Source organism: Oryzias latipes, chromosome 20 (genome assembly GCF_002234675.1).
Source record: "Oryzias latipes chromosome 20, ASM223467v1".
NCBI lineage: Eukaryota > Metazoa > Chordata > Actinopteri > Beloniformes > Adrianichthyidae > Oryzias > Oryzias latipes.
Window position 1 is genome coordinate 10,644,141 of NC_019878.2, and position 11,364 is coordinate 10,655,504.

Below are 11,364 nucleotides of genomic sequence, written 5' to 3' on the forward strand. Positions count from 1 at the left end.
CAAATGGCTGCTGGCTTTAACAGACGCAGCGGCCCTGAAGTCTATCATCACATCACTAATTTGTTTTTTTTTCTCATTTGTTTATGTCTGGCAGTGTCATTCAGAGATGTCAACACCTTGACTCGCCCAACGGCTACGACCAAAGGTGGAGTTAAGACTGAGTTTTTCCAGACACTCAAAAATTTAACTTATTGTGATGTGGACACATTTACAATCAGGCTTTTGTTAAGATTTGTTATGATGAGTTATAGCAGATAAAAGAGTGAGAAATATTTTTTTAGTTAAGTCTTGTGTCGTATTCACCTAAATAGCTGATCAGATGTTAAAATGCATCAAATGCCTGGTTTAACCCATGGTATTCACACTGGACAAGCAGGGAGGGGCTTCTTCTTCTTTTGGACGATTTACTAGCGCAAGTCCATCACCTACAGTTGGAGGAGGCTTGGTGTGAAATGTCGCACCAAACACACGCCATCGTGTCTGGGTTCATCAGATTAACCAAATCTATACGTCTCTACTAAATCCAAGTCCCTGATTGGTCAAAGTTCGACCCGGTTTACCTTTCAACCCGCGTTCAATAGCAATGCTTTTTGTGCGTAAAGCCTGAAAACGGGTGTAAAAACTTGCATAGCTATGCAAGATTTTTGAAAGATTTTTAAAACCTGTGCATAGTAAACCCGTTTCTTGGTTTACTCCAAACCACAACAAAGAAAGCAATAGATAGAATGAGTTAAAATGACGAGTGATCAAATAATTTTAGCGACAAACAGCAGACGAAAACTCAGAACAGCGGCTGTGTCTGCTGGGACTGTGAGACGAGGAACAGGAGTGAAGTGAGAGGCCACGCCCTCCCTTGCATCTACCAATCAGCACCTGCAGCTACATTAAACGAGAGCCAGAAAGAACAGAGAGCGCTCTGTTTTTCTTTAAATATTTTTGAAATTTGGACTGTTTGCGTGACGTCATGTTTGGGGGGCCATCGTGGCATTTGGGGGGGCATTGCCTCTCCTTGCCCATGCCTAGATTCAGGCCCGCTTCAGATTTGCCCACATCTGCTGTCTGCGCGTTATTGTGAGACCCGCACCTTCAGCTTAATCTGACTTAACCAGATTCGCAAATTTTTGCAAACCTGCAAAATCTATAACCCCTAAAAAAAACTGCGAAGTAGAAAACAGATAACTGGATTTGACCAAAAATGTACTCTCTTCCATCAGAGTTTAATTCTCCAGATCATTACTTTAAAAAACCCCAAGAAGGAATCACCAAAATGCAACGAATAGAAACTGTTTACTATTAAACTATTAAGAAACAACAGACTAAGTTAATAGAAGCAAAAAAACGTAAAACTAAAAATGAAACCAAACTGAGTCAGCTTTTGTTTGATTATCCAAAAAAGCTGAAGAAACATTTTTACATTTATTTACTGCTCACGATAGATTTTTATCTGATATTGCATCATAGTGGTCCTAGTAAACTGTAGTGTTAAGTAATACCACTGAAAGTTCCCACCACTTCCCTGAGCTGATGACAGGCAAAAGTACAATCTGTCTTCTGTTTCTATTTTTCTTTAAATGTGAAGCAAAAAAAACACAAAGAAGCCAGAAAACATAGAGCAGTTTTTGTTGTTCATACAGCAACACCTGCTATCAACAAATCAATACTAGCTCTGTGCAAAGATAGGAAATTGTTATAAAAAATACTTTTCCTAAAACTTTTTTCTCACCAGAGTGAAAGAAAAATATGAGGATCGGTGTCAGGGCTCCGGATGGCGGTGACGTGCTGATCAAAATAAAATTCTGTTGCGCCTCACGAAGCAAGAACTAAAGGAAAACACCACCTCGGCTTACACAGACCTAAAATATCCCAACTGTAGCTGTCAGGGTTTATTGCTTAAATAAATGGAAATACATCTAATGTGTTAGATTCTCCCATAAAAAAAGAAATTGCCTCCTATAGGTTGGCAGTAAGTTATTGTGGCAGTCCAGTGCCTTGCTTAAGGGCAAATTTTTCTCAAGGAGGCTGAATGCCAGTTGAAAATCTTTCTGGAGGACATGAGCTCCACAGTCATGTTTAGAAACTTTATGTGAGACACACAACACAGAGAATAAGACAAAAAAAAACATGCTACATGCTATACTGCAGTGTGCAAGAGCGTGCACGTCACAAGTACACGAAGCCCTAAAAAGCACCACGATGATGTTTGACAGTTTTGGAGATGCATGCCTTGCCAGTGGCAAATATTAAGGCATTAGCGCGAATTACATCAACTGATCTCAAGCTTGTGGCGGTAGATTTCATTAGTGTTATTAGGCCGTGCATTAGAGAGGAGGGTTTGCTCTTTATTATTATGAGCTCTTCAGGTTCTCAATGATAAAAAGCCCTATTTAAAATCTTAACAGAAATCTCTGTTACCATGTTAAAAGCTTCCAAATTTGATTTGTACTCAAATTCACAATATGAATGGGGACAATGAAAAGTCTTATCACAGTGATGGATCTGTCTGCTTTTATAATTATGAAATGTGTTCTTTTTTCTTTGAAGTTTGAAGATAAGGCATATTTTTGTCAAATGATTGCATTAAAAGCTGTCAAACACAATCAGACTCCAGTCCAAGCAGTAGAGAATGTCAGAACGCGTGTACCCCAGAGGTGAAATAGACGGGCAATTGGAGCAGAAACGCAAACAAGGAGGGATAGTTAATTCTGAGGGTAAATATTTAACAAGCTTAGCACTTACAAAGTCGTCACAGACCTAACCTGGCGGAGGAGAAAATTACAGCATGCCGACTGTCAACACAGACCTGACTGCCCCTTAAAATAGAAGTCATCATCTTTTTTAACCTGCATTTTTTCTAGTAATATAATAAAATTAGATTTTTTTGCAATGTCCGGTCACACAACAAATGAAAAGTCCACAATTAGGTTTTGATTAACAGCTCTATGCAAATTGACATTAAAATAAACCTAGTACTAAAACCTTAAAATAATATCAGCTACTGGTAACATGAGATCCACAGGTAGATAAACACGCGGCCTAGGTGTATATTTGCATGAGAAGGCATGAGAACATAATGTACGGCGAGCTCCGCCTTTGACTATTCACATAACAGACAACTGACAGCAGGGCAGGGATTTCCCAAAAAGACTTCCCATAATTAGCAAGTCTGCCAGTACTGTTAATATTAGAAAGCATTTCAAAAGGCTAATCCTTAAGTTTATTTTATTTATAACCATTCCTATCATATTTGTTACATACATTTCTGAGACCACTATTTCATTAGCATGATCAAATCTTTCCTTAAAAACCATTGTTAAGAATTTGGTCAACGTTTTGTAGTGCATCATCATTCCACTAGGGGCAGTAGACGGGGCTTTTCCTGCTCATTTCAAAATGGCTGCTTCCGTGATGTCTCAAAAACACTTTTGGCAGGAAAAGTTTAGCTACTTGGTCTATTTTTATCCATTATTTAAAATGACTAATTGCTGTAATGACAAAAATGCAAAATGTGTTTAATATAATATCGTAATAATTAATTATTTATGATAGAGTTAAAAACGTCTCAAATTTGAGACAGTGGGTAAATAATGTGATTTTTTTCCTGAACACTATTTTTACATCTTAAACTAACATTATTGTTTGCAATAAACTTACTAAATCACCCGATACATCATAACTGATTCTATTGTTGTAACATTAAAAATGATAATGCAACATTTTTGTGTATTTTCTCAAAGTGTTTAAAAAACATGTTAATTCCCCAAAAATTGAATTTTCTGTCAATTCTTCGATGTAGTGGGCTTTAATTAACAAAGTGTACCAGAGTATAAGCATAGGAAGTATACTCCAGACCATGTACACATTATGTAGGAAGTATACAAACTTATTCAGGCTAAACTGGACTGTTTTATCATTTAAAAAAGTTCAAGTACACTGCCACAATATTAGACAAAGTACACTTGTAGTACACTTAAACAATACATGTTTTACATAGAAAGAGCAAATCATGCTGGTTATATTCAGCGGTTCCACCTCATTACAACTGACTGAATGCCGCACTTTGGAACAGTCCCCCTGCTGGACAAACCAGGTAACTGCATCATGAAAAGCCTCTGCCGTCTGAAACTTCATAAGTACGAACGAAACTCAAAGCTGCAGGCTTCACGGTTTCATGTCATACTTTCTAGCGGTGACTCTCATACACTTCTATTGGTCCAAACCACAGGAAGGATGTGCACTTGTTGCTCATTTCTTATTTTACATTCGTAGTTAGATGCTTTGGCCTGGCTCCATGTCATTATGTGGGTCATCAGAGCTGACCATGAAAAGGTGGTGGTGGTGGGGGGGGGGGGTGTTGGGGCTACAGATGTACACACAAACACATCCCTTGTGTTCCACTTCAAGTAATCTCATTTGTGAAGCATCAAAAGACCAATGAGCTGTCCACTACAACCAAAGAGGAGACGGCTCCCAGCAGAGGAGGAGCAAACAAACAGAGGCTCGCCATGTTTACGCACAAACGCCAGAGATGATAGCAGGTCTCAGCTTGGAGACATGTCTACAATCACAGCAGAAATTTACAGTCTAAACTGCATGACATCAAGAAATCCTCCCGTTTTCTTCCTATACTTTTGATTTTTGGTCCAAACGTCCATCCTATGCAGCTCCTGCTTTTGAATTTCACTGAAGAAGCAGCAGGAGGCCATCTTTTACACATCCTATACCCATCAAACATACCGATCGCATCCCTTCCTGCAACTTTGCGTGCTGGCTAAGCTACAGTAGATTCACTGTCAGGGGTCAACCAGCATGTGTGTGAAAGTTGGATTACGTCAACCTGTAAGACGCCAAAACCCAGGCATGGTTAGATTATGGGTAAGGTAATGATGAGAGGTCAAAGACAGGAAACGGCAGCAAAGCTTATAGGTGAAACCAACTAAATGAATTTTTAAAAATGAACTTTTTTTTGCCTCCAGGACAGCGAGTGCAGTGAACCTCACAGGACCTCTGCAGCTTCCTCTCCACTGCCCTTCCTTTTACCCCTTATCCTCCTTATGCTTCATCACATGAATGTACCCTTGAAGACCAGAGGAAAGATGCTCATTCTTCATCTTTTCTTTTTCTAAAAGAGAGCTTTTTTTTCCCGTTTGGAGCTGGCACATCCAGCTGTGCCAGTAGCCCATGTGTTGATACAGCAGCTGCCAAGGCCACTGGCAACAAAATACGTTCTTATGAGGCACATGAAAATTTGACGGAAACCAAGGAGCAACACAAGGAGAGAGGAGGCATTCAGTCGACGGCGGAAGCACGAAAAAAACAAGACTTGGGCTCGGTTTAACCTACATTTTACTTTCATGTGACTACACTACACAAAGGGGCGAATTTGAGGCAGAAAAAAAAGGTCCAAAATTGCAAACAGCTATTTTTTTAGATGCAGGAGTAGTAAGCATAAGTTTTGCAGATATATGAGTGGTTGATTTTGGTTAAAACTGCACTTTTCCCACTTTGAAAATTTCAATATTAGACTTTGTCTCATAAATGATCAAATCGAAAATTTTCAGATGTTTTTGGGGTATTTTTTTTGTTCATGTGGCATTTATCTGATGTAAATCCAAAAAAAAATTAAAATTGGATTTCTGAGTATTTTTTTTTTCAAATGGCTGTGAATCAGGAGACAAAACATATTGCATTTGTTAATACAATGGATGGGTCAGAAGCTCCTTCTTTTCCTCTGTTCTGATGCGTCCACTTTCAGTCTAATAGATCCATGAACGTTTTTGTTTTCCTCGTCTGAGCTGGTTTCTGGATCAGAACAGAACAGCTGGATAGCTGCAATATTGGTCGCCATTAGTGCTGCACAGGTAATGTTAGGTTGTGGTTGTGAGGGGCTGTAAGCTAGTGGGAGAGAGTATAAATGTGGAGGGGAAGTGGGCGGGATTGCTCCACCCCCAACTATGTTTTTTTTTTTTTTGTTAAAAACGTCATAAAGAATTTTTTAAATAGAGCAAAAGATGATCAGAGTTTGTCTTTAAGCATTAAAAAATTAGTACAAGAAAAAACCTTCAGTGATTTGGTGAGTCGTTTAAAAAGTTCACAAACTTTTGGGAGATTCAATTTATAAAGCAGCTTTTTGTTAAAAAAAAAAAAGAAAAAAGTTTGGATTTACCTTGGAAGAAACTTTTCACACGGAGGTAGGAAACTGCGAGTCGCAGCACGGACAGCTTGTCCAGTTTGGAGATGACATCGGGGGGGAATGGCAGGAGGCTGGCCAGTCGGTCAAGTTCAGCGTTCAGCCTGTCCCGGTGTCGCTTGGATGGGTTGGTTTTCTCATTGGCAGAGGAAGGCTTCCTGACAATGAGACGCAGCAGAGAGGTGAGGCTGAGCAGACGCTGATGGGCGCGTGCGGACAAACAGCAGAAAAAACAGGGACAGTGTCTCCGGCTTTCTTTAAACTGTTTTAATGTGCTTCTTTAGAAACAACTCAAGTTCAGGCATTTATTTTTTCTACTGATTGACACATTTTTGAGACTCCATTCTACTTTCCACCCTGACATGTTTGCTTCTGGGTGGTTTTTGGTATGTCAGTAAGTTTAAGATATTAGCAACGAAGAAATGAAGGATTTTATTTAATGGATGTTTGGAAATATGTCACCAGACTACATCATACAACCACAAATAGCAGTAAAAACACTAAATAAATCAAATTAGACAAACTAAACTTTTGTTTTATCCAGAAAAGTTTTCTCCTCACAGCCTGGCTTGAATCTTCTTAGAAACTCTCAACCTGAGAAGTGGTGGACAGACGACACGATCCTGATGTCCCAGCATGGTGTGGATCACAAACGGATCCTCAAGCTTGTGCAGCCGCTCTCCAATTTTTCTAGAAACACTTCTGCCTTCCCTCCCTAAGTCTAATCAGGTTTCTCTAAAATAATCCCAAAGTCACAAAAATTGACTTAAAAATCTGCCACGAGTCCTTCAGCACACACATGCCATGTTTTCTGTGGTCTGGGTTTCCTGTGAAATCCGGAGCTCTGGCTCAGCAAATCATGAAAACTTTATGCACCACAGGTCTAGTTCATTTACCACTTCCATCTTTAGTAACTTATATAACTTGCTTGCCTCAATTCATGGCATCAGCAAAAGAGAAAGTCCTAAAACAGCATTTACATTTATATATATATATTTATATATATAAAAATATTGCATAATTTGAGTTTAATGGCATGAGCGTAGGGTTAAAAATAGAGGCTCTGCTTCAAGGTTTATTATGTAAGCACATGTTTTAAATTTTTTTATTATATGGATTAGAATATAAATATTAAAAGCATAAATTATAAAAAATAAAAACAGATAAAACCACTTTTGCTGATGGTTTAGCTTCTAAAACTGGAAACGGAGCATTACAAATCTACAAACTGCAAACAATACTTCATGCAGATTTTCAATAATAAAAAGTTTATAAGTATATATATTTTTAGGTGTTGCTTAACTGTTTCTGGATGGGCTTCCTCCTCTTTCTGCCCGCATACATGCAGTCCCCCGGCGGGATCATGATCTCGCGCTCCGTGGAGGTAACAGGTGCGCTGTGGATAAAGACGCAGCAACGTCAGCTCCGTCACGCAGAGCTGGAGAAAACTTCCAAACGAGCTTTAAAAAGCTGCAAGTTTAGGCATGCTACTGCAGATTTACGCACAAAAAGCTCATCAAATATTTAATGAATCAATTAATGTGTAAAAAAATAGTTGATTAATTAAGTCTTATAGATATGGATATGCTTAATTATAAATATGATTATAAAGTGTTTTATTATTTTGGAAATTAAATCAAATAAACACAAACACATTTGAGCTTAAAAGCATCAACCTGCTCAATTTATAAAAATAAACTAATGGATTAAAGAGACAAATTACTGTTAAAGTACTCACATATTAAATGACTAACCTATAATATCTTCAGTTATTTCCAATAGTTTTGGTAGATGAGTCGCATTCGCTTCAACGTGCAGCAAAATAAAAAACAAAATAGAAAAAATAAAAATAAAAGATGGGTCTCCCAGGGTGCACCGACTCCAGCGATAGGTCCAAAGGAAATCAAATAAAATCGTTGAGGTCGCGCATGAGCTCTGAGCTGATGTTTTCATCAGCTTTGCACTGCTCGAGGCAGATGTTGGTTGATTCTTTATACCCAATTGAGTCGCCTTCACTTCCTCGCGTTTCAGGTGGCGGATTCCTCTGAATGACATGTCGAGCTCTTCGCACGCAACTCTCTGCCTCACAAACACAGCGCCAGCACACACACACAGAAACACGCACACACACACGCGGCAGGCTTACGGTGCCTTCAAGTGCTGTCCGTGCATAGATATGTTCACTCTGAGCGCACTCATAACGGTTTTGTGGCGACTTAGCCTTTTAAATATGTGTAATGACAGATATATTCCTTCCAATGCCAGACATATATGATTATATATGATTTAAAGTGTTTCGGGTCAGAGGGCACTTTCTATTATTTTACTTTCAAACCATAACTTATTTGGGTCACAGGAATTATAGAAGTAATAACATGGTTTGATAATAGTTTCAAAATTACGAGGTGTACTTGAACGCCTCAAGGGGAGGGATCATAAGATCAGAGCTGCAGCTGCGCTAACAGTCGATTCAGACCGTCGCAGACTGTAGCCGTGCGGCTCGATGGGAGTCTGCTTTCTTGTATTAAACGATTTTGGAGAAACTTCTCTGCAATGCCGCGTTTTTTTAGTACAGTTGTGCGTCTGATTATGACAAAAATGAATAATAATCGTAGCTTGTTTAGTCAAGGGAGAATCTTGCAGAAACCGCTGTTTTGGACCGTATCACCACCTCGTCGTCGATTGCGATTCAGAGACTAAGTTGATATCTTCAAAACAAAAGCATGTCTTGAAATTATTTTTTTATTGTAAATCGAGGCGCATTTCTGACATGTATCTTCAATTCAAAGAAAATTTTGTGGTACTAAATTAAAGGATCAGGTTTTCGTAAATAAATCGTTCAACGTAATGTTATTTCAACCGGAAGTACTTGTGCCGCTTCAGAAAAATGTTACATGTTGAGTAAACGTAACTCATTAAAAAATTGTTTTAGCATAACATGAGATTTACTTAAATAATCCATGATTATACAATTTAAAAAATGTAATGTTTGTATGTATAAACTTAAGATCCTTAAACAAAATTATCAGAAAATATTTATTTGAAAATAAATCAAAATCGATTTTTAAAAAAAGGCTGAGCAAATGTTTACTCAATGAAACGAAAAAGTTTAGAAATAATAACTACACCATAATGAAAACTTGATGTGACGCTATAATGATTGCACACAAGGACCTCTGGGTATTATATTTAAAAAATGAGTATGAGCCCAGTGTTTGTTAAAATGTTAAAAGTTATAAGCACTATAGTTTTAAATACTCACTCCAATGAAAATGCTGTTTTCTGTGTTTGTAACCTGTTCTTGTGGCATTTTTTTCATGATGAAGGACATTTATAAAGAAAATTAAGATCGAGATTGTATTTGAGTATTTGTTTATTCTAATCGTTATGAACCAGGAGCAGATGCAAAATTGTCGTCAGATAAGGATCATATTTGTGATGCTGTGCGGGCATCAACCTTCCTGCTCCATGTCATTCTGATGCATCCACTTGCAGATAACTAGATTTATGTTCATCTTAGTTTTCCTCTTCTGACCTGGCACTAAACTGTACGGCTGGATAGCTCCAATATTCCACCAGTAATGTTAGGTTGTGGTTGTGAGGGGCTATAAGATAGAGGGAGAGCATGTAAACAGATGGCTGATGGGAAGGGGATTGTCTTACTCCAGGTTATCAGTCTTACTCCAGGTTAGATAGATAGACAACTTTATTCATCCATTTGGGAGGTTCCCGCATGGAAATTGACAGTCCCCACCCACAACTACTGTAGCTCTGCAGAAACTATGTCCTAGAAAACGACACAGAATTGTTGATTTTGGCTAAAAATGGCATAACCATAATTAAAAGACCACTGAGAACACTTTTACGAAAGATGATTGGGGTAGGACTTTAAAGCTTTTTAAGCATCTACTCATCCTTTTCCAAAATGAGTTGACTGTTTGATACCAGAGTTAATGAAACATCAGAGGACATAAGATTAATATAATGAAATCAGCGAAGGGTCTTAAATTCAAGCCTTAATAACTTGCCTATAGTAAATCCAGTGAATGTTTTCCATAATCACAAGCTCAAAGTTTCTATGTAACCGACATCTCGTGCCCACATATAGAACAGCATGCGGTGCATGAAAGAACATGCAGAACAATGGCCTCGCGCTTGAGGTTTCTGTGACAAAGAAACCCGATACACTTGTTATCCGGCCTTGTCATTTTCCTACTGTCCAGACGCTGTAATCATTAGCGCACAACAGTCAGATTGCAGGACCAGCAGAGTCAGGAGAGACGTTTTTATTTGTTGTGACAGGTGGAGTTGGGGATTCTGTCGAGGTCTTGTTAAGACTGTCAGCAGCTGCCATTAAAGCTACAGAGAGCATTGGTATCGATGCAAATCCACTGGCAACATTATCCAAGCTGCCCTTCAGATTAGCCTGAGCCTAATGCTCTGCTAACCCTGCCGAGGCTGACCTTTGCACGTCACTGCTTATGTACGAGCGCGGCGAGCCCGTGTACGTAGGCAAAACGCACACTCAGTAGGAAAAAACGGCAACTGGCAAATGCAATAGTCGTGCTTTAATTGATGAAGAGGCCTCTGCGCCACAGAGGGATTCCAGGAGAGGCGATATGACAAGTCGGACTGTAATGGACATTTATTATTGATGGCGGGGTCAATATTGGAAAGTAGTAAACATACACTCGCTGCTCCTCTGTCACTGTCATTTGGAGCGAGCTCAGTTCCATTATCTGCCACATGACCGCTCAGTTAGAAAGCTATTTGCCAGATTAAGACAAAAACACAACTATGTTGTTTTTTTCATTAGATTTTCAAATGAAGACAAGCTGAATTTTTGGAGAAAGAAGTAAAGAAAAAGGAGACTTTTATTTAGTCAAGGTTTATCAGCCTTAAAAACTGTCAGGTTTCTTACAAGAGGAAATTTATGAAGACATCAAACCTGAAAGAGAAGCAACTCCACGTTTGCACAAACTGGGACTTACGTACAAAAGACGCCAAAGTAACATTCTTCAAGGATTTAAATGCCACAGTGAAGTACAGTAACACATGCTATTAAAAACAAAAACTGAAAAATAAATCCACACAGTGGAGGTTGTATCATCATGTGGGCATGCACCAACAGCATATTCTCCTGACTACCTGCAATGTAGTTTTATGCTCTGTAGAGG

General features: G+C 38.8%; 1 protein-coding gene across 2 annotated transcripts in view; it reads right to left on the reverse strand.

The window, feature by feature from the left end:
• ahrr (aryl-hydrocarbon receptor repressor) overlaps window positions 1-8,272 on the reverse strand; it is a 74,169-nt gene extending 65,897 nt beyond the window's left edge. Inside the window, exons 1-3 of one of the 2 annotated variants that reach the window (XM_011488762.3) lie at window positions 7,942-8,272; window positions 7,491-7,583; window positions 6,164-6,345 (exon numbers count right to left, since the gene is read on the reverse strand). In XM_011488762.3, coding sequence (XP_011487064.2) covers window positions 6,164-6,345; window positions 7,491-7,552 — 244 coding nt within the window. In that variant the 5' untranslated portion in view covers window positions 7,553-7,583; window positions 7,942-8,272. Of the gene's footprint in view, window positions 1-6,163; window positions 6,346-7,490; window positions 7,584-7,925 lie in introns of both variants that reach the window. The other variant, XM_020712571.2, reaches the window with a different exon arrangement.
• Between the last annotated feature and the right edge of the window lie 3,092 nt (window positions 8,273-11,364).